General features: G+C 41.7%; 2 protein-coding genes across 2 annotated transcripts in view; both read right to left on the bottom strand.

Moving 5' to 3' along the window:
• Positions 1–245: 245 nt before the first annotated feature.
• serf2a (small EDRK-rich factor 2a) lies at positions 246–1,159 on the bottom strand (the record flags this gene model as incomplete). Its single annotated transcript, XM_076272615.1, has 2 exons — positions 246–712; positions 990–1,159. Coding segments are annotated over 2 exons (237 nt in total), but the record flags the coding sequence as incomplete, so codon positions are not given.
• Positions 1,160–9,344: 8,185 nt separating this feature from the next.
• fkbp16 (FKBP prolyl isomerase 16) overlaps positions 9,345–24,468 on the bottom strand; it is a 39,019-nt gene continuing 23,895 nt past the window's right edge. The window contains exons 4-8 of the mRNA XM_076272605.1: positions 16,293–16,510; positions 13,627–13,808; positions 13,407–13,484; positions 10,120–10,257; positions 9,345–10,020 (exon numbers count right to left, since the gene is read on the bottom strand). Of these exons, the coding sequence (XP_076128720.1) occupies positions 9,934–10,020; positions 10,120–10,257; positions 13,407–13,484; positions 13,627–13,808; positions 16,293–16,510 (703 nt within the window). The 3' untranslated portion in view covers positions 9,345–9,933. The remainder of the gene's footprint in view (positions 10,021–10,119; positions 10,258–13,406; positions 13,485–13,626; positions 13,809–16,292; positions 16,511–24,468) is intronic.

Here is a 24,468-nt window from a genome sequence, read left to right as displayed (position 1 = left end):
TGACCAGATCTAACTGATTTATAACATGTGAACATATCAAGGTGCTTAGAACCAAACCTGAACACTTAAATCTTGTCAAACCAAACTGACATTTTGTCAGCTAATTCAAACCTGCACCAATCTGAATACAGAAGCATGCTGCATTAGTGCTTTCTTTAGCATCATCAAAAAAGTTAGTTTTACTTAAGGCTCTATCTGGTGTTTGTCTTAACACATTAAAACAAATACACACTGCGTCCAAAATGTGCATGAAAGATTTACATTTTATTACATTATTACAATTGAGGAAGGATAGGGAGAGGTTACAAAAATACGGGATTGGGTTACTTCCAAACTATGGATTAGTCTGTTAATTCTTGCAGCTTTTGTTTACATTGTAAATACTGATCAAGAAAACTGAGACCTGTGCACTGTGGTGATCAAACAGCCAAATCATCATTCAACCAAAGAGTCTGCTTCAAAAGATGGGACACTGATTTTTAAAATAAAAAAAAATAAGAGCACCCCTCACAGTTATAAAGATACAACAATGGTCTGCTTTCTACAGCCTCAACACACATGAGTACCCAAATTCATTCTCAGTCACATAGGGCAATATTAAACTTAGGTGATCTTGGTGTGAGGGGGATCCATATCAGTCTGGCACTATTTAGAACCTGGCTCTTTTTTATCATTTGCCGCCTTCTGCTTTTGCTGCATTATTTCGGCATCCCTGCAAATTGGAAAGGGAAATAAACATTTAAATTAGAACAGGCATAGACAGAGTAGAATCAGAACTTTTTCCTTCTGCACAAAAATTGCAAACCAATTGTGAGGAATGTGGGTTTAGCCCACAAGTGCTTGAACTGAGGTGCCGTTTGATTCATAGCATGATGATTCTCGTCTGCAAGGCACCATCTTCCGTATTTTAGAGTTCTTGAGGATTGGCCCACCGACTGCTCTGTACTACTTTGTCCTCGCTGGTCAACATTGGCTATCTAGATGCACACCTCTGTTTCCTCGCAGCAGCCGAGAGGCCATCACCATTGCGCTTGCCCTTGCTGTTCTCATTCTGCTTCTTCGCATTCTTCTGTCGGGCAAGTTCACGCTGGTTTCCCCCTACAAGAACGCGCAGACTGATTGTTGAACAACCAACGTTTTTCCTGTTATGGAAAGCTTTTCATCACCACTTTAAAAATAGTAGCTGGCTAGCTAACGTTGTAACAAGCACATTAGCTTGGTAGCTAACGTTAAACCAGTAGAAGAGATGGTTTGGTTTAAGGTTTGCTGCGAATGTAGCTCGTGGTGAAGCTGCGAGTGTACTGGTAGACAATTTCAAAGTCGTTCTTTTCAAAAGGATACCAAATAATCGGTCTGGAGTGTAGCTGTTTTTAACAAGGAAGTAAACATTAGCTAGTTTCCATTTATCCAAGCAAACAACGTTAACCCAAGAGCTAGCTCACAAATGGGTGTCGACATGCATCGTAGGCTATGCACCATTGCGATGTAGGCAGTGACTTTAAATAACCAGAATGAAGTTATCATAATCCCAACAGCACTACTTACTCGTCATTTTTGGTTAATGGTTTTCGCTTTAGATAAGCTCACCCAAAGGGCTGCTCTCTACTGTCGCTGTAGCTTTCCCAATGACGCGCCGATGGTGGTTGTTGCTGAAAATGCAACGTTGCAGCTCCGCCTATCTACAATAGAGCATCACAGTCCCGCCCCTCCTCCGAGAGAGCTTAGTTTCCGGAAGTAAATTTCCCATTCATTTCTCCCATTGACGTTTTGGAAAAATCCGTATCTAAAGAGTTTTAGAGCATGTCCTAGGCTAATCAGCTACGGCGTAACTCATAAGCATACAACATATCATTTCGAGTGAAAAAACGAATAGAAAGTCCAAAAAAAGTCAAAGGTACAAGACTGTGTACATATTTTCTTTTCCGAGCAAAGGAACTACTCATCCCATAAACCACCGGGCCTCACTGAAAAATATATATGCAGCATGAACCAGCGCGAAATCATTCATTTCCAACCGGCGACAGCAGCGAACCCTCTCCTCCAAACAATGATTTTTATATAGTTAATAGCAGTTATTTCAGGAGTAATCGTGTAAATAATAGTGTTTTGGTATTGAATGTTATATTTACCATCGTGTATTTTATATCGTGTGTGTGAAAGCGGTTAACGTTAGCAACATTGTGCAGTGCTTCGTATCTGACTGCCATCCTGATGCATGGACCGGTGCATGGTCTGCTCTTGGACCACCATATTCAGTTTATTAACTTGAATTATTACACAAAATGTTAATTAAATGTACGAAGAAGTATTTCTAGGTTAATGATTGATATGGCTCGTACAGTATGAAGGCTACAGTAGCCTAGCTAATGTTAACTAGCATTACCAACCTCCCTGCAAAACTCACCACACAACTTCGTAGGTTTGATAGGTCTTGTTCCTCATGCTGGCCCATACAAAACCCACAAGCTGACCCTCGACACACAACAGTCAATAATGTGACCCGATTTAAAGTGGTTTTAACCCCTTTGGACACTCTTGATTTCGTCCTTGAAACTGAAATATGGACGGTTTGCTAACCATTTTACTGCAGTGTCTACCCGGTGGTAGCATCCAGCTTTGCTATCAGCTAGCTAGCTAGTTCAAAGGTTTAAGTTCTTAATGGAGATATACAGGGCTTTTTATGCCTCGTCTAAGTTGATGTTTCATATAAACAACAATTCATGTTCATAGAAACAACAAGGTCACTAAAACATTATATATTTCATACCTGTGTTGCAGCATGTAGGCTAATGTTAGCAGCATTATAATTCTAATGTCTGAAAGGCTAATGATTAGCTAGCCTATCGGCTACCTGAAAAGTTAAGTGTTCAAACTAGCATTTACAGTGTTCTATTTGATGGTGTATTGGCCCTGACTAAGTTCGTGTGATATATAAACCACAATCCTTGTTGATACAAGTACCAATGTTCATCTAGAAAGTTTTTATTCACATTAACATTTTCGCCATAGGCAGTAAAAGACTCCGCCATCTTTGTCAATAATATTCGCTGATTCAAGTTTCAAACTATGACTGAACGGCCTTTCCACTAATCAGAGGCATCACTGTGGGATTGTTCAGGATTGTGGGTAATGAAGTACTTATCCAAGACATCGCGAATAAAAGACATTTATCTCAAAACGATGTTAGTGCCCCGTGAACTTTTGGCGTCTATATGAGCATACACAATCGCTTAGTACAGCCGTAGCTGGTTTTGAGTCTACCATGTGCAGTTAAGTTTTTATGGCTTATACCCGAATTGTCAATGGAGAAATTGCATTGAATTCTTACTTCCGGAAACTCCTGTGGGCGGGACTGTGATGCTCTATGTTTGATGATATCGCGAGAAATGTCCTCTTCTGGAATACACCTACCTGATTGGAGGAACGCCTGATTAAATCTCTGGCGTTTGGTTTACTCGTTATATATAACTAGTGCAGTGCCCGTTCAAACATGCTATTCCTGTAGACCAATTACATGCCTGCAGGTAGGCCTGCTTTGAAAATAGAATAGGGAAAAACATAAATCCAGGTAAGCATTCAATAATGAATAGGCCTACAGATAATATAATGATATAATAAATCCAAATTACATAATCCTAACAGCTGTTTTGAGTCAAGGCTATATGCTTAGCCTATTGAATAACTTGATGATGGAGAAAACAAATAATTTTGTGAAATGATGCATCATATGAAATTTGCAACGGTGTGACTCAAAAACAGTCTCTGGTGGCCTATAAGTGACATCACACTCTGTCTGCCACTCGTTGCTTGTCGCTGGTTATACTTTGCATGTGTGGCATTCTGAGACGTTCTTTAATTCGTGACCATTATCGCTCGTTTCAATTTAGGACCTTGCAGTTGGAATTGTCGTTTGCTTATTCAAAGTCTAAAGACAGTCCAAAGTAGCCTGGGCTATTCATATGTGACATCACACTCTGTCTGCCACTCCTTGCTTGTCGCTGGTTATGCTTTGCATGTGTGGCATTCTGAGACGTTCTTTAATTCGGGACCATTATCGCTCGTTTCAATTAAAGACCTTGCAGTTGGAAATGTTGTTTGCTTATTCACAGTTTAAAGACAGTACAAAGTAGCCTGGGCTATTCGAAGTGTCAGTTTATTGCACATCATTTTTTATGTCATTTTGAAGAGCCACTGCATACCTGTGTGTCTTGGCGTGATGTTGCAAAATCCGCGAAGTTCACTTTATTGTTGAGGTCGAACATGTTAAGTTTTTACCCGTGTAACCTACACTGATCCAGCTTTGCCAAAGCCCTGCTTCTATCCTCACTGGTAGCTTACAGTATAGTGGTGTGTGGGAGGGGGAGTGGCTAGCGGCAAAAGCCAATGTGCTTCTTTTACCGATATATTTAACGATATATTTTGCATTTCTTATTCAAACAACGTCAAATTTGGCACTGCACTTACTCATGCCCATAGCAAGACACCTGTCAAGTTTGAAATCAGTCTGACAAACGGTCAGCGAGATATGCGTGCCACAGACACACACACAGACAGACAGACACACAGACGCTTCTTGCTTTATAGATAGATGGGTGTACTGCTTCATGCCGGTGTTACATGGCAACTGGCACCCATGTTAACTGGCTGCGTTGGTGACGTTTCACGAGTGATGACGTTTCTTTGACAGATGCTATTTAGGTGTTTGTTTTTTGGGTTGCATATTCATGGTCCAGTGCATGTAGTACATACAATTTTGACTTTTAAACATGTCATGCATATTTGTGTGCGTCTTTAGTAGGCCTATATCAGAAAGTGACAAATCTGCAAGCGGCCACATCTGGCAAAGACTCGTCATCAATCATGAAACGTCATCAACACAGCCAGTTAACATGGGAGCCAGTTGCCATGTAACACCGGTCGTAAACTCTGAGGACCCGACTTTAAAAAATCACGACCTCCGAAACTGTTCATGATTAGCTCGGAAAACAAAGGCTACAGGAAGCTATTACCATGGGCGTAGATTTAGGGTGGGACGCTAAGGACTAGTCCTAATCAAAATGTTAAGAAAATTGTCCCCACCAATATTTTAGCGAACTTATTTGTAGGCCTACTGCTGATCATTCCAAAAGCCAACACGACAATACAAGAAACGTCAGGGTTATCTGACACGCAGGCTACACGCATGCCAATGCACAGGAATTCTTTGCAGTGGCAGTCAAGCGAGCAGGTGTGTCAACGACAACGGTAAGTTACCAGGGCTGTCTGCCAATACATACCCCATAAAAGGCCAAAGTAAAACATTTTGATATTGAATTTGACTGACAGAGCTTTCAATTCGGCAGCCGTGGCCTACTGGTTAGCGCTTCGGACTTGTAACCAGAGGGTTGCCGATTCGAACCCCGACCCCTCCTTCACCTCACTGTGTGCTGAGTGTTTCACTAATTCACGGATTGGGATAAATGCAGATATTATATTTTCTTAAATGCAGAGATTAAAATATACTTATACTTACAATTAACCACATTATAATCAATAGGCCAAAATCATAATTGTGTATCTGTGCCGAATTTCGTAATTCAAGTCCAGTGTAGAACTGAATAAGAAAATCATAAGGCTGTATATCTTGAACTTCCAGTATGTGAGAAACTTGACTTGCCTTAATATCTCCAACCTCAAGTATGCAGCTTATAAGGAAATATAATTGTTATTTAATTAAACAAGGTGAACTTCTCCCCACTGTGCAATGCAGAAAAGGATGCTACAAGGAAGGGAATTCAAACACACTCAACACCTTACCATCTATTGATGTCATTGTGGTTCATTGAGATATCTGACATTTTTTCTGTTAATTTGCTTGGATACAAAAGGACATTGTTGCCTTTGTCGGTGTCCTTATGTGAACTTGCACAGGTGTAACCTTGCTCATCTTTACTTGCGTACGACTTCACACCAGTGCTTCAGGGCAGCCGTGGCCTACTGGTTAGCGCTTCGGACTTGTGACTGGAGGGTTGCCGGTTGAAACCCCGATCAGTAGGCACGGCTGAAGTGCCCTTGAGCAAGGCACCTAACCCCAGCTGCTCCCTGAGCGCCGCTGTTGTTGCAGGCAGCTCACTGCGCCGTGATTAGTGGGTACCTCACTGTGTGCTGAGTGTGTTTCACTAATTCACAGATTGGGATAAATGCAGAGACCAATGCAATTTCCCTCACGGGATGAAAAGAGAATTTATACTTATACTTATACTTCAGACCAGAGCTGATGCTTCAGCCAAGGCCGTCACTGAAAAGCTGTGAATTATGAATTTAGAATTCCAAATTCATATTTCTAGATATTTTGGTGAAAGTAACTCAAAAGTAATACAATAGTAGTGTAATGCCTTACAATTCAGATACATATTATAATGTAACAAATTACTTTGAAATTACAGTAATGAGTAATACATAATACGATTTTGAAGTAACTTGCCCAACACTGATGACAACCATCACTTTCTATGTATGTCTGTGTTTGTGTGTGTGTGTGTGTGTGGAGGGTCAATCAAATTCTATGATTGCCACTGATGTGAATGATCTCACAAATCACACAAACCAAATCAAGTTTTAGAAAATCGCAAAAGTATCGAAATTGAGATTATTCACTTAGTATTGGTATTGAAACACTAATGTTGGTATTGTGACAACAGGAGTTGGGGATGTGTCCCCACCAAAGCTGAGACCAAACCTACGCCCTTGGCTATTACAACTGCCTATGGTTGAGCAAGAAGGAAAATATCTCTGAAGAGTGTTTATCTGTAAATTAGTGTTAAAGGAGAATTCCGGTGTGATATTGACCTAAAGTGTGTTGAAACATGATCCCGAGTGTGAACGTATGTCTCATAGCCCATCTCGGCTTGTCCCCTGCACTCCAAAATCTGGCGCTAGTTAGCCGATGCTACCAACAGCTTTTTCAATTGTGGTGCTTCGGCATCGGGCTAGCCATGCAAATAAATCACTGTTTTACACCATTTACGAGGCTCAATGTATCTCCACACTTCATTGGTAGACTACTGAAGGCCCTGACATTTAAAACGAGACATTGAGTACTTTTGAAAAGCACTGGTAGTTTACTTACAAGACGATTTATACAGACAGTATCTTCACGAAGTTTAGCGTTTGCAGCCATCTTGAATTTAGTCACGATAAGTAGAGCGACGAGTAAGAATGAACAGGTATGATAAGCAGAGGTTAAATTGGGCCGGAGCGCACCGGAGCGCAGCTCCGTCTCCTCAGGTCCACAACACACCCTGCCGGAGCTCAGCTCCGTCTCCTTCAGCACCAAATATTATTATTCCACTAGAATTATTTTTCATCTCCTGGCAAATACATGGCATATGAGACTGAATAATTAGCAAGACTAGCCTAATATTGAACTTCCGTGGCCCAGTAAAATCTTTAGTTCAGGTTTAATTTCTCGCTGTGTACTCGTCACACATAGCCTATCACGTGAACGAGCGGAATCTAAGCTGTCCAATGATATTAACGCCAAGTGGCTGTGATCAATGGTTCGCGAAAAACTTAACATTGGACTTGTAATGAAATGTGTAGACCTAGTCATATTTGCATTCTGCACACATCTCTGCACAAACTATTCACTCAACACAAGGCGAACCGTATATCACAATAAACAGCAGACCTTGCCGAATACGAGGATATAACGCATACATCTGTAGGCTACAACAAGCGGTTCCCGAGTGATCCGTTTTTTTAAATTGCAATACATTTCTACATGGTCTCCAACTTTGGGCCAAAATTATAATGTATTCTCATCTAAACTATTTAGCCTACAGTATGTCAGTAGAAACGTTTCTGTAAATTGCTTAGCCAGAGTATCCAACCATCATGTTTGTTATATTGCCAGATGCTATAATATAGCCTAATATAATATAATATACTAATATAATAGGCTATACTGCTTCCTAATGCAATGAATGCAAAAATATGAGGGAAAAAATCATGAGACGCAAATATTTTTTTCTTGATATAAAGGCTGACATAAGACATATTGCATTTAAGACAAATATTATCACATCTACTTTCCCAGATATGGGTAGCCCAGACTGTCCTGAAAAAAAGGAAGATATAGCATGTATAGATTCCCATTACAATGACCAATATAACTCAATAACCAATATGACTAGCTTAAGCCTTAGATTAACTAGCTGAACAACACAGGTTGTTTTGCTACAGGCTACTGCATAATTTCATGGAGTGCTGAAATGTACACTATTTTTGACCTATTTTTGAAAATATGCTTTGTGGTTGTGAATTTATTGCAGTATCATAACTATTCTGTGTGCATGGTTAAAACTCTGAACCGCAAAATACTTTAGGCTACAGCACAAATATTTCCATCCATATATTTTATAATAATTTTATATAATATTATGTAATTATTAAGTCTAACCTCTGAATTTCTTTTGAAAGTGCACCAGATTGATGCATTTAAACGTTAAAATATGCCCAAGCCTTTGCACGGAATCATTGCCTCAATATCAACAAATCAGGATAGGCTATGAATCTGATTGAATTTAGTATTGGCCATCCCCAAAATGCACCAGATTACAGGAAATCACCCCCCCCCCCCTCAACAATAGTAGTCCTACCTAACATTAATACTGGAAAAAGAGCCCATTTGGTGTAAAAACACATTGTCATTTTACGGCGCGATTTTGAATGATGACCATCACCGTAAGGGCTCCCCCTCCTTACAAAAGCCAATTTAACCACTGATGATAAGGGATTAGATTCCAAAAAGAATTCAGTGGAAATGCATGGATTCCAGTTTCTTACAGTAGCAGCAACTGGAATCCATGCATTTCCACGGAATTATTTTTGGAATCTGATCCCTTATCATACCTGTTCATTCTTACTTGTTAGTTGCAGAGTTGATCAAACAGTATGATGCACACAAACAACACACTGTAAAAACTTGAGTAGGCTATACTGTGTGCATCCTGTAGCCTAAAATATATGATGATTATAGCATCATAAAAAGAGAGGGGCTTTAAGTTAAGTAGGCCTACAGGCATATTCTATTCAGAAATCGCACGTCTTGCTTTTAAGAGTTAAAAAGAACTGCTTGATCAACCTGACTCCAAATCCCTGGTTCCATGTTGGTTACTTTTTTTTTTTTGCTGCTTCCCTTTCTGCTTTTGTTATCTGTGTACCTTATGTATTTTTCACAACTTCAAACGGCAACAACAGAATAACTACAGCTACCACTAAGAAGATGACAAATAGGACTTTTTAAAACATGGCTCAGTAGATTGTATTTGTTTAACTGTTTATTGCTTCTACCACAGTTTATTAGGGATACTTTCCAGCAGAATTCAAACACAGTGGAGCTCCAGACAACATGTAACAAAACAGATTTGGAAAAAAATACATATATTTCAATTAATAGGCTATGGTTTATTTTCCTTAATCTAAAATGTCAAATATAAAAATTTCAAGACAAAATCAGTTGCAGTTTAGACATTTACTTTGGTTTGGTCTTTATCAATTGAAAGCAATTTTAAAGAAACCACATTTAACATCCACATCTTTATCCCTGTATTCCTTTAGTTGCATGAAGTGTAAAATATTTCACATGGGGTTTCGGGAAGGAAATGAATGACAAGATCAGAATGAAAGACATGGAGGGTTTTTTGATGACATAGTTGTACCATAACTGTGATCCAGGCGGACAGCACAGAAATGTAAGCAAAATAAATCTCTGGCAAATGTGGTTTGTGTCTAGAAGTGCATTTAATACATTCTACGTTGCATGTGTCGGTGTTAGTCAACATCAGAACCTAATAGGGGCAGATACTACAATGATTCAATGCACTTTCTCCCTCTTGGCAGTTCTGCTGTTGGGCTTGTAGTGTACAGTAGTTTGAGAGTAGTTTAGGTGAGTTAGTTTCTTGCAGTCAGGACCACTGATGTCACTAAACTGCCCAAGGCCACCACCAGAGCACCAAGCAGAAATTTCCAAGAAATTCCCTGCAACAACAAAAAACAACAACAAAAGGGCTATAGCGCTTAAGGTATGTTTGGCAAATGTCGACCCGCTTTCCTCAGAGGTAGTGTTCATTCACTTACTGAGGGCTTCTTTTTGGGAGGAATCACGAAGGGTGCAATATTGTCCCCTAACACCTGAGCTGGTTTAGCTTTCCATTTTTGAGTTTCGTTTCCGCCAGACTGTCGTTTAACCAGCTTTGATAGCTCAGCGTGAATGGCCTGTGAGGAATAAAAGAAATAACATGAGAACTGTTAGTGTTAATGTCAAAAGCACACAAAAACAACTGTGCTGTTCCATGTGACTGCCACTCCTTGTGTTTAAAGCAGCAAAATGAAGTGTGGTCTAACATTATAGCAAGCTATAAGGTGTGCAAAAACGTAATAAACACTAACAACTTTTGTAAAAGCTTGTTAGCATGCACACTGCTATCTTTTGTAATACATTTCAGTGAAAGCGTTTCTATTTTATGAGGTTATCTGACTCAGAGCACAGAGCTACATTTGTGTGTGTGTGTGTGTGTGTGTGTGTGTGTGTGTGTGTGTGTGGGGGGGGGGGGGGCTCTTTGGTAGGCTATTTATCTGTTCTTCTCAAGACCAAATGACATTTTAAGCAGAGATGGGAAACCTAAAGTAAAGTCTTACCACATATTTCTTCCAACCTTTCAGTAAAAAACAGCTGATTCTTACTAGTTCTTTTTTCAGCCAGGTAGATAAGCTAATTGATATAACCTGTTTTAGGTGGACAGGTAGAACCAATACATGGTAGGGCTTTTAATTTCTGATGCCGAGTTTCCCATCTCTGATTTTAAGCCAAAAACAACATCTCTGCCAAGAAGTTGTAAAATTCCTGTATGTTACTTTAATTGTTTCATGTGAACAGAAGTATGTTTTGACCAAAAGAGGGCAGCATTGTACACAGTAAAGGAATCAAGTAAAAACCGGAGCAGGATAAACAGGCCTGGTATATGCTTGAACAATGGCAGGGAGTGCTTTGTTGTTGTTGTTGTTGTTGTTGTTGTTGTTGTTTTTGTCTGCATCCACATTTAACTTTAGATCAGAAATGGCAGGATCTCAATCTGATTGCGTAACAGTCAAACAAATCCAATCTCCAGCCTCTGTCTGAAGGTGTGGATTAAGAGATTTAGTTAATGTACCTGCAAATGCATACAGATCCTGTTGCCTACAGCCACAGCAGTGTGTTGCGCTTTTATGAATGTGTCAAACTACTGGACATTGCTCTTTATTCAGGATGTCCTCTGTCCGGATCAATGGTTATAGTTCCCTTTCATCTGCCCATTACTCTGTGAATATTGAATATTTTGATACAGGGTTTGAGATGAATATGGCTGTTGTTTTAGTTTTATTATTTAACATCCATCTTTGGATGTCAATTTCAAAGCTCAGCTTATCAACAGCCGTGGCAAGTCGCAAGAGCAAGAATTCACCGTTGTACTCAAATGGTTCTGTCCTCACTACACTAACTGTTTACAAAATAGCTGTTGCTGTAGTACCTTCTGTATTTGTATTTACACACATTTATTTTCATTTTTAAGCGAGCAAAATCTGTGGGGAGGTCCAACTCAGATAGTTATAAACATAGCAGTAGTCACTATTTTTCAAAGTTCTTGAACAACTGCACTGCACACAGCAATAATTAATCAACTAATGTTTGGGACTGAACCAGAAATATAGGGAAAAGTTATTCAAATGATCAACCAAATGGAATGCAACTCTGCTTGCCTTTTACTCTGGGCATGTCCCTCCGTATTGTATTAAAATAATTTAAGATGAAGACAAAAACACTAGTCATTCACTGTTCATTTTCTATTTTTCTTACTAACAATATGCATCCATTACTTTTTCTCTTATGTCTAGGTTTTTCTTGAGAAAATGTTTTTTTCCTCCCTCTCTCTTGCTACTGGACACAAGGGTGTCATTACAGAAACCGATGATATTTTAGTTTAGTCTAGACAAGGCTAGTTCACCACTAGCGGAGTGTGTGCAGTGGGTTAGCACAGGATGAAGGAGGGTAGATGAGGTCATGGTGAATCTCACTCCCTCCCTGTCAGAAGCATGTAGCTTAGCACCCAAATAATCATAACAAGATACACATGCTGTTTCAACTGAAGATTCTATATTGTTACTTGCAATTAGGCCTGGTGAGAGTTCTTTAGTTCATTCACACATGCTTATTTTCTGACTGCTTCACTGGACTAGACTGGACGACAACAAAACATATTTTCAAAGTGTAGGGGACCAGAATGTGGTTTCTGCATGTTTACAAATCCTCCTTCCATCGAAAGCCTCAATCATTTAATCTGGTCAAGGCAAGTGTTGACCTTCCATTTGTTATTTTTAATGATGCTTTTTTAGTGGGAAAGACTCAAAACACTTTGTGTGTGTGTATGTGTTGTGAAAGGTTTCCCTCACTTGAGTGTATTTAATAAAGTGGTTTAAAACTAAAAGTGTCACCATGCACTTCAGTGTGTGATTATAGCAGACGCCAGACAGTTTAAATCTCAGTGGTTGAGCTGAGCCGATACTCTAGCAGGCAGCTGTGTACAGCCAGGGCATGACAAGACAGGTTTGGGCAGCGTCAGTGACTGCTGAAGAGCAACCCAACACACCACCACGGTCTGCTCCATAGTCTGGGGTTAATACCTGGTAGTGCATCATGAAAAACCTACGCTCCTCTTGGCTTAGTCATGGTTTGGTTGGGCACATTAATTATAAACTGCTTGTGTGTATTTCCACCGAGTCTCTCCTTTGGAAAAACAAGGCCTATTTTCCTCATGGCCAACTGTCAGGCATGGAGGCAACTGGAGTAGGAGATCATGATTATTTTTTGCAAGCACTCTCAGCTAGCGTAAAATATGAATTTTCCATGAAGAGCTACACACAGATTTCTGGAACTCCATATTGTAAACAAATCTTGTGACAAAACAAAATGAGGGAACGCCTGCAAGAAGCCTTAGTCCTTCCAAATGAAAAATACCATTCCTTGACCAGCTAAAACAAAGCACAATCCAAGTCCAGATATTTCTGTCAATAATTTCAACAAAACAAAGGCAGGAAGCAAGAAATTCCATAAACTAAAAGTGAACTGTGAGTCACAATATTTCCAGCTCTTGTCTTAAAGGCATATTTGGAATTACTGCACTTGCTTTAATTTTGAAAACAATAAAAATTAGTCTTGCCACACACATTATCATTGCATGCTAATTAACTTTTACAATAGACAAGAGTGGAACAGGGTAGTGTGTGTGTGTGTGCATTGGCAGCAGGGGGAATATCTTCCATGAGGCCAGTCAAACCAGATGTGAAAGAAGTTATGAGGTCAGCTTGACAACAGCTGTCCTCTCTCTCACCTTAGTTGTTGGCTCCAGTTTCAGGGCTTTCTTCAACAATTCCATAGCTTCCTCATACTCACCCTTGTCCGACAAGAGCTGTGAAGAAAATCAATATGGGCTTCTTTAAAAGCATTAGGTCAAATCTGCTGTTTTTTACCACTTTGAAAAGTTGAAAGTTGAAAAAGATAATTCTGTATAATACAGATCCACGTGGAGAGAGAGAGAGAGAGCGACTGACCTTCCCCGCTCTGAAAAGGGCCTTGACATTGAGTGGATCAAGGAACAGCACGTCACGGCTGGTGTGGAGGGCCTCGTCGAACTGCTCTAGTTTGAGCTGGGCCGTGGCCAGGTTATTCAGACACTTCACCCGCTGGTCGTTCACTTCCTCTTCCTCCCCGACCTGGCAACACTCGTCCCCTCCTTTTTTTGGTGTGGGAGATAGGAAGGGGGGGGGTGTAAGAGAGAAGCGAAGAGACAAACCACTGAACCATTGTGATGCTGCCACTCAGTGACCACTGTCTTCCACTGTATAGGCGTGCAGGTGGCACACACATACGCAGAGGCGGACAGAGTACACAGCTTCATTACTTGAGTAAAAGTACAGATACCCTTTGCTAAATTTTACTCAGTAGTCAGATGTCTACTTAAGTAAAAAGTACTTGTTTTTAAAAGTACTTGAGTATCAAGAGTACAAGATCAAGTAGCCTACATTTTCTAAATATTGCATTACTACTGCCACAGTGCTTACATTTATGTACAGAAACGTCCTACATGGAGTTATACAAATTTTTAATGTTAATACCTTGGAGAATGTAAAAGGAATTGAAAGTAAAATCAAGTCATCTTTTTACCATGTTGCCAGGGATGGGCAGTATTTCTAATACATGTATTTAAAATACGTATTTCAAATACAAAATACTATTTTGTAATTGAAACACTTGAAGCGAAAACTATCATTAACTTGTTCAGAAAATTAAAATAGTCTGGCACATTCCCGGGATGGACTTGCTGCGTCTTCATCCATTGTTTGGTCCATGGTTTCGTCTCTTATCTAAATCTGACAATGGAGTTGACTTTGGCGGAAAGCTGAAGGTGATTGCTGATAGGCTGTCCCAATCAGTGGTGCCTGCACAATCCAATCACGTTTGAGAGGGAAACAACAAATTGAGGGTTTCCGTGATTTTTCTTTTTTCCTTTTTTTTAGAAGTAGTAACGGGTACTCACGGTTATGGATAGAAATGTAGCGGAGTAAAGAGTACAATATTTGCCTCTCAAATGTACTTGAGTAAAGTCATGAGTACTCCCCAAAAATGATACTCGAGTAAAGTACAGATCCCTCAAAATTGTACTCAAGTACTGTACTCGAGTAAATGTACTCCGTTACTGTCCGGCTCTGTACATACGCACAACAAAGGGACAAGGGAAGTGACAATAAGGGAAGGAGGTGGGGAGGTGTGTGTGTGTGGGGGGGGGGGGGGGGGTGTGTGTGTGTGTGGGGGGGGGGGGTCGTTGTGCAAGACATCTGGGCGTTTGCTCCAGCTATAAAAGTCCACAGTAACCCATTATCCTCTAGCCGAATCTTCACACCCTTTCACACCTCTCACCTCTCTGTTTTGTGAAGGACTGTCGTTAGCAGGTACGTGAGAGGATAACTCTTAAGGGTGGGAAACGTTTATTGTGAGGACCTACAGGATCTTGAAGGGAATTCCTAAGGGCCATCTACCAAACCGGGGGACACCGATAATTTATGGTGGACAAAACCAAGGTCCTAGGAAGAAGGCAGTCTTCTGACGGTGGATGCATATTTGATAACCACTTCTCATTTCCTATATTAAACTCATATTAAGCCTATTAGCTTGTTGTGGCACTCTTAGGCCAATTAGCATAGTTGAATGTTGAGATCATTTGACTTTATACAACGCTATTCATGTATGCACAATTAGATAGACTAAGGCAGGCCTGATTGGTGACAGCATGATGGGTAATTTAAGGTCATTTTCTTCCACCATCACCACCACCACCCTTGTATGCATCCATCCAAGGCATTATTAGCAACCTTAACAGGCTGGTGCTCTGCACTCTTCTTCCTCATTACTGTCAAACGTCCCTCTCAAGTTCCGTTTGCCTCGCCACCTATTAGGGTAGTTAAGGACGTGGAAATCGCATGCAGATTTATTACATCTGATTAGCTTAGGGCCTAATGAAGATGTCACTCATGACGCTCACATCATCTGGACGTGACCACACATTCTGATGATGGAATTACGCTGGGGCGAGAGAGAAGGACTGGGAGAGAGCACTGCCATGGCTGGGGCGAGCTACGAAACTGAAGAGTGTAGAGAATGCATCTGTTCAACTTAACTGGAGGGTAATCTTTTGGAGAAGGCTTGGCACTCAGGCAGTCTCTTTTGTCTCTTTTGATGTTTGTTCTCGCCCCTGAGGCATGCACTATTGTGTGCGCTTACACAGACTGTAGTCATCTGTTGGCAGTGTAGTGTTGATAGGAGATTGCTATTCAGTGATGGTGAGATGGCATGGCCTGCCCCATTCATGTTGTCAGTGTCATTAATATGAAGTTAATTTATCTATATATGTTTATTTTTGCCGCTTTGGTTATTGTGGCCAACATTCTGTATTCTTCAGTTGTACAATGAAGAAATTCTCCACAGCTGTAAAAACAGATGACACTAGAAGGCAGGTTCACTGAAGTTCACACTGTGAATTCTTGTGATGTCTGAAACACCGTAATATTCTGATACTATGATAAAAACCAAAACACCTACAATAATAGGCTACTTGTGTTTCTAAATATCTGACTGCTTCACATGTCTATTAGTATGTCATATTATGTCACATGATGATTTACTATGACATACTCCTTCTCGTTCATGGAAGGGGGATTACCACGTGTGTGAATGGTCAGTACGTCCAGTGCCATGCAGTAGGCCCGCGTCGCCATGCTGTACTCCTCCCGCTGGAAGAAGAAGTTGCCGCGCTCCCGCTTGTGGTTGCCGATCCGGATGCAGTCGGCCACCGGGAGGGTCTGGGGGTCAGGCTTGTCCCGGAAGGCCAGGAGCTGCAGCTGGTACAGGATTGGAGCCCAGGCTGGGATATCAGGCTCCCTGATGGAAAAGACACAAAAAAGGACCGTTAGTCTCCATAGCAACATTACAAAAATGGCAGCAACAACAGCAAACAATCAGCAAACAAGCTCTTCTCCTCATTCATTTTTTTTGTTTAAGGTGGATTGTTTATCGGACACATTTTCCCACGCTTGGACACTGGATTATCATCTTTTGAGAGAGTCTATTGGGCTGGACTAACGAAAACAGATCTCAAACAACTCGGGCAGTATTTACTCTCGCCGGCTAAACCCTCCCATACAAACCCACCTTTAATCTCATGCCATATTTATCAGAATCTGGCGATTTCAAGGCAACTTGGAGTCATGACAGGCCTGTCCAACCTCCCATCTCTCTCTCTCTCTCTCTCTCTCTCTCTCTCTCTATCCAACACTTTCTCCATGCAGTCTGCCTTTGCTGCTGTTGGTGGAGAAGGGAGCTCTGCTATTTCTGTCCTTTGTGTGCCGAGTTGGACCGGGCTGACACAACACTCGGAGACGGCCGCTTTGAACCCAGCCGGCGAGCCCGGGCTGGGTAGGAGGAGGAGGAGGGTGGTGCTTTGCGTGCTGTGCACTCGCTGTCCTCTCCCTGCCCGGTCCTTAACCCCAGTGCTGGCACGAGCTTCTTAGGCCATCTGCACCCGATGTCTGAGCCAGTCAGCAGCCGGCTGGGAGAGAAGGACAGGCAAATGAAGTGAGTTTGGGTGGGATAAGTCGAACTTTAGTCCTCTTTAGCCTGCTGCACAGAGAAAGCACACAAAGTGGATTCCTGCTTCCCCCCTCCCTCCCTCTCTCTCTCTCTCTCATGGGAGATTTCTCATAGCTGATATTGCTTTAGAGGTCTTTTGAGGACGAGTAGAGAAAAGCTTTGAATGATTAAAAATGATCTTGGCTAAATTGCTTTACATGTGTTTGTTGGAACACTCAAAACTGCCTTTTCATCATTTTACTTCATCAATCTCGTCGGAGGTAGAACTAGGTGCAGCGCACAGAGACCAATATCCATCATCCCTTATGATGTGGAAGCATTGGTCCTCTGTCACACACTCCATTCTTCCTGTGATTGAATGTCATCACCACAGACGCTTCCACATCTTTGAGTGCCAATACGCTTGTCAATATTTTTTTTGAAACCAATCAGTCTTGAGGGAGAAAAAAACTATCCACAAACTATATGCTTGTGACAAAGATTCTCTGTGAGCTCATTTCCTGTAGCTTACATGCTTCCCTATTAGCTGACACCTCTGGCATGGGTCCACTGGGGGATCTGTACCAGCCCAGGGGCGCATCAGATCCAGAGTCAGCCACGATCAGCAGCTGTACAGAAGACAATGACTGACTTATCCTCTGTTATGATTTATGCCATTGATTAAGGCAGGTTAGCCATGCTCTGTTTCCTCAAACCAAGGTATGGGATCCAGATGTAACATAAGGTTGGTGGGTATTCTGCATGTGGTTTGCATGTGTCAAACGTGTGTGTGTGTGTGTGTGTGTGTGTGTGTGTGTGTGTCTACACATGTACAGGACCAATGTGCATGATGTAACTTCATTAATGGTGACAGAACATTGGAGAGCTCAGTGAATAATGTTACAGTCATGCCTGTGCCATTAGACTGGGCTCACTGAACCAGGGGTGTGTTTGAATACTCTAAAGGAATATGCAAGATTCATAGGAGAGGTTAACATTATATTGAAACAATCTCAGAGGGCCATTTGGAAGAAAACAAAATGTTAAGGGTAATGTTTTAGTCCAAACAGTTTTAGAAACCACTGACATAAGTTGTCATCAGAGCCATTACTGTCATGCCAGCCTGCCAGGAAAATGGCTGGTCAGTTCTCCTACACGTGTTCGGCAGTCATTCACATGCACCAGGACTATAATCTTTTGCATTACACCCAGGTGCTGACAAATGATAATGTAGCTGTGCTATAAATCTCACAATTTGTTTGAGGCCTTGGAGCAGCAATATTGTAGCCTTCCAATGTTAGATCTCCCAAAGAACCCTTCAACCTGTGAGCGTGTTTATGTATGATTTTATTCTATCTTTGAACACATGTTTTGACAGCTGTTCCCCCTCCCCAGCTCAAGTGCATGTTTCGACAGTAAGCTGAAGTTTAATATCGAAGTCAGCTGGTGCCCTGACGTTTTTCACTTGGAGGTATTTCAGGCGAGCGAGAGAGAGAGAGAGAGAGAGAGAGAGTAACTGGATACCATACAGCTGTGAGTTACGGATGGCTGCGCCTAACTCAGGATCTCCTCGAGTGGACAGTTCATTTGGTTGGCGATCAGATGCACCCCTTTGGACTCTCACTTTGAACAATGAAGGCGTTATCGCGGTGACAGTGTGAGGCCTCTGATCAGGCCTGGCCAGCTGTGAGCTTGGAACTGCCAAGTCACCAATCGGTTCAGCCTCACTTGACTTGAGTGTGTGTGTGTGTGTGTATCACAAAAGACAGAAGGAAAGAAGGAGAAAAGTATGATGGGACAGCAACCTGAGATAGAGAAAGAGAGCAAGAGAGAGATAGAGAGGGGGGGGGGCAAGCAAACAGGCTTTGAGTCCATTTCAGATTGGTTTGACATGATTGTGGCCAGCTGTAGCTGAGGGAAAGCATATGCTTGCTCTCCTGCTAAACTCCCCTTCCCCCTGTGCCACATCTGGGAGTTTGAACTACTACTCACAGCCTTCGCTCTCTCTCTCTCTCTCTCTCTCTCACACACACACACACACACAGACACGTGCACTAACGCACAAACAGCACACACACACACACACACACGCTCCTTACACAGGATCCTTTTCAAACTTTACAAATTATTTTCACAAAGAATTTATTTATAGCAGCTGGTCAGTCTTTGATATGTTAATGACTTTGCATTCATGACCTTAAATATAAGCATTCTGAAGCTGAACTGTGTTAATTCAGTTGTGTATTGAGCGCTGCTCTTATGCAGCTTTAGAAGACAGAGGAATCGCCCACTCTTTTGCTGAAGTCCAAAAGCTGATGTACCTACAGCTGACCTCGTCTATAGGTTGCTGTGCACTCCATGAAAGGCGATCATCGCTGCTGCTGTGTGTGTGAGTGCAAGCTCATGAATGATTAAGCTGGGATGCGTTCAAGACACAAATGTATGTGTGGCTGACAGCATTATTATAGCTCCCTCCTCGCCCGCCGGTTGTGTCAGCTGGGGGAGTTGGGTTACCCTTTCACCTCCCCTCCTCTCTGGGGAGCCTTGGGTCAGGGCTGCCTGCTGGAGAGTGCCTGATAATGACTTATAGCCGTGGACACCTGGGGTTAAATAGCTAGGCTGGGACCAATGGCCACAAGGCCATTTAAATGTCTTTATCTGTTTATTTTTAGACTGGGGTAGGAGTAAGTAGGAGGGGTAAAAGTCAGTTAGCGCTCTGTGGTGTCACGTCAATGGTTACTCCGTATCTATCAGTCTCTCCTCTTCTCCTTTCCCCCTCTATTTCTACTTCTCTCTCTCTTGCCTTCTCTTTTATGCTCTTTTTAATGTTTTCAACCAATTTGCTGTCACATTACATTCCTGCTGTTTATATGGCTGTTTTCTCTGGTGGTTACTCCTGCCATAGCAACGGGAACACATTACACCTGTAGTTAAAGCCTATTTCAACTTGAAGATCCGTTCCCCTACTAATCCTCTCACTCTGAATCTAGGGCAAGTGTCCATGAGAACAGATGGGAAATGGAATGCATTCTCTCTTCTTCTCTTCTTCTTCTTCTTCATCTTCTTTCTTCTTCTCTCTCTCTCTTTCTTTGTGTGTGTGAGAGAGAGAGAGGTTTGAAACAGTTGGAACCTGGTTAGCACAGATTATCAGAAACGATCATAAATGGCAAAGAAGGCTTGTTTGGTTTGATTTGTTGTTGGATGTTTGTGCAGTAATGAATGTTTGTGCAATGAGGCCTAAAAAGGGGAAGTGTTTTTTTTTTGCCAAAAAAACTTGCTCTACTGCTTAGCAAACATTTACTCTTTATATGATATCACCTTTGATTCATTTCTTTGATTGTTTAATTTCCGTATGGCCCACACACTTTATTTTTACGGTCTACTGCGTGGAACGAGAGAACAGTAGTTTAAGAAGAGAATAAAGACAATAAAGAGTTAAAAGATTGTAAGCTCCAAAGGCATACTATAGTCTGTATGTGAGATTCTCCTTAATATGATACTATAGAGTTCCGTATGGAAGCTAAGAAATAGTTTACATCTGTAAGTTTACCGGTGACCTAAAAAGACAGTTTAACTGTTTCTAAAGCTTATCTTATCCCCATTTTGCAACAGTCCAAAGTCAATGCGTTATGTAAGGTGGTGTAGGTCCATTGAATGAAAGAAGGGGAAAGTTGGCCACACTGTAGCTACAGTAATTGGTCATATGATCAGATGCTGGTCTTTTTGTTATGACGGAAGCAGTCGGGTAGCGTCATGAGAAAGTCTGGATTGAATCTCTTGTTCCTGGCAGCGCTGGTTCGTATTAGCCTGGGCAGGTGTACACTTTGAATTGTGCTCCTAAGGCCCCATTTCAAAGAAATCCTCTGCCTGTGAGCACAGCTCTTTTCTTCCTGTGACCTTGTTGTAGCTGTGCAGCACACTGGGTCCTGCTGTGAGCCCACTGGCTCCTATCGCTTTACCATCAACGGTTATGTAATAAGAAACATAGTACAAGCACAGGGCTGCTCCTTTTACTGTAGCTCTCTGCTATTTTGACAAGATCAATCTGATAGTGTAGCTCTTTTGGCAGCAGTGTCCAGTAAACTTTGTGTGGGTCAATGGGGGCTCTATAAAACCTCTAATTATATGGTCATATAAGGTTTGTGTACATCTTGCACACAATTTAGTGGCTGTAGTAATTGGCTGTGCCTGTTAAAATTCAGATACTTTTCCCTTTTATTTTTATGAATATATCCTGACAATGACCCAAATATTTTATTGATTTTCATGGTTGATTCCAGACCCACAGCTATTTGGAAAGAGTGTTAGAGACATAATTATTCTATTTATGTATGTGGTGATGTGTGCTGATGTGGATGTGTTTGTGTGGTGATCAAATCCTGGTGTGAGGCAGTGTGTATGTGGCCACATGACAGTGGGTGTTTTTAATATGTTTATTTGATTGCCCTATGTGGAAAATATACTATTACACTCTTAAAACGAATGTGTGTCTGGACACAGAGATGTGTTCAAAAAACAATGCAAGTTGTGTTGTTTTCAACACATTCATTTTAAGAGTGCATCTTCATATCTTATATTGGCTAAGCTCTTCTCACAGTAAAACCTTTGAGAGATTTGGTGCTATGTAAAAGGGGAACTGTGAATTTTGTCAGTAATTTTTTTAATGAATGCACACTTCAGTAAGATCAAAAACCTCTGGGAGTAAATGGATTTTGGTTCCACGTCTCTGAAGAAAAAATATCCGGGAACATTCGGTGAGGCACCCTGGGCACCGGTGATCCATGCATTTCCGCGTCGAGTGAACTAATCCGGAGACTTTGTTGAAAGGGATGATTCATTTTAATCAGAGCAGGAGGGCCTCTCCTGTCAGCTGCCTACTGCCTCCAACAGCTGCACTGTTTCTAAAGATAAAGAGTGATGCCATGCACATCGCACTTCATGTTTTACACACACACACACACACACACACACACACACCAACACACACACACACACACACACACACACATCAACATCAACACAAAAACAAAGTCATTGTGCACATCATATCACAGACAACATTTCCTGGGATAATCTGTCACCGTCCGGAGTCCGCGCATAACGATAAAAAATATCCGTCCAGAAAAGCAGGCCTCTAATGAACACCCACATCGGGGGGTCTAAACAGGACCGACCTCCGCTGAACTGACCATGATTTCCCATAGCTATCCAGTTGTGAAACATGAGCACACTGGACAGCAAGGCCAGAGGTGTCTGTTGTAAGGGCCCTGCGAGGATGCCTGGAGCCAGAGGGCCGGCAATGAGGCCCCTGGGCCCTGCAAGAGGAGGACAGAGGCGATCTGAATAAAAAAGCATCCAAAACAAGCTGTCCTGCTGTAAGGCGTCCAACTAAGGCAAACTCTAAAATCACCATCAGATCTCGGAGAAAGGAGAAAAGTTGTTTTCCTTTGGGTCCTTGGAGCCAGATGCTACTCTTGCCCATATTCCTGGTGCTGCCTCTAGCTCACAAACAATTTTGTAGCTTAACTGGTGCAACATGGTTTTACAATAGTATTACACCCCAAATGAATAGTAGATCAGAGTCAGTCCAGCATCCAGTGGCTATGTGTCTCTCACTAAGCCAACCTCACTTGAGCAATGCTTTTAATGAGCCTTTCTAAATACTGCCGTGTTTATAGAGAAATTAAAATGCTTCTTGTTCATGCAGAAAATAACAAAAGACAAAATTCTGCATACTATAAGTATACTTTCTCTTTTTCAGTCTCTGGCAGGTGAATGGTGCCCAGGTGCACACAGGTTTGGCTGATGGCCTCCTGTTTGACAGGGGATAAGATGAATAAAATGGTGCGAAGCGTATGATTCAACTCAAACAGTCGTGCACTGACCACTGTTGTTCATGCAAGCACTCTGAGAACGCCATTGTTAAAATGTATTCCGAGGCTGATGAAATCTATATAGTTTTCATTTTCTTTTCAACTTTTCATTCTTATCTTTCGTCTGTAAATGACTTTAGGTAGATATGTTGTGCTAACAACGTTTTTAGAGTGGCGGGCTTTGTTTTGTACCTCAATGCTGATAGGATTGCACCCCTGACACACCCACCAAACGAGAGAAAACCAGCTCACAAGCCTGTTGCACATCGTTGCACACCATTGCAATCATTCAATCAGGAAACCATAGAAAAACTGTTTTTGAACTTGCCCCAGCTCTGTCCTTGCTGGCTGTTCCCCCTTTCTCACAGCTTTTTGATTTCTGTTTTGTATGACATCCCCTAGACACTGATTCGCACCACATTTATGTTTCAGCTTTCTTTTGGCTTTCTTTGCATTCTTTATTATATTCATTATATTCTTACTATTTATTGTGGCCTCATGCTTGAGTCGACATGTGTATAATTATGACCGCCGCTAGCGAAGCTAGCGAAGCGGTCATATAGGGATTGTTTTTTTTGTTTTTTTCCCCCGTCATCTACTTCCTGAATTTTTGGTCAACGATACCCGGGACACCGAACCACCGGGGCACATGAAATTTGGTGGGTATGTAGCCCCACTAGACTTTTACGGAAAAATTTCGTTTCATCCCAGGGGGCCACTCCCCCCCCCGTGCTGGGCCCCCCGAACCGCAAAAAAAGCAGTTTTTCCTAAATAACTACCTGAACCGTGGCACTGAGGATGAATAATCTTTTATGGTATGTTGGTATCAAGGGCCCACATCAATCTGGCCCATAATCACTCATTTGTGATTTCCAACCCCCCCCCCCCGGTAAAAAATGAAAATGCAATATTATTCTGCTTTAATCGCCCCTGTCTTCAGTTAAGATGTTCAGAACTGCACCACATTTTATGTGTATGATTGACCTGGCATTCTCTGGGGGTATGCCAAGTGTCGTAGAATTTCATCCATGGGGGGGTCTAAAAAAAATTAGGTTATGTGTACATTTAGTGACTGTACACTCATTGGCCTGTAGATGGCGGTGCACACATATACACATGCACACACACAGGCACCCACATACTATCGATATTAGAACGGCCGATACATAATTACAAATTCAGTAGGATTAAAAGAAAGCCAAAATAATTATTCATCATCATCATCATGGCTGCATTTCCAGTATTGGCGATAAGTAGTCGTTTGTCCACTAGATGGCGCATCGTTGCAGTGAGATGTAATTTTGTTGGAAGTTAAAAGTGGGTTGGAAAAACAATGGACGCTTCCTACAAGGACTGTAGTTTACCGCAGAGAATGTCTAATAAGGATAGGATGATGTT

The sequence above is a fragment of the Alosa pseudoharengus genome, unplaced genomic scaffold, assembly GCF_046254945.1.
Source record: "Alosa pseudoharengus isolate Yale_2024_CS ecotype anadromous, Long Island Sound unplaced genomic scaffold, YU_APseudo_1.1 YU_APseudo_1.1_scf_10, whole genome shotgun sequence".
NCBI lineage: Eukaryota > Metazoa > Chordata > Actinopteri > Clupeiformes > Clupeidae > Alosa > Alosa pseudoharengus.
The sequence above is the reverse complement of the archived record's forward strand: the minus strand, read 5'-3'. Positions and strand labels throughout refer to the sequence as shown.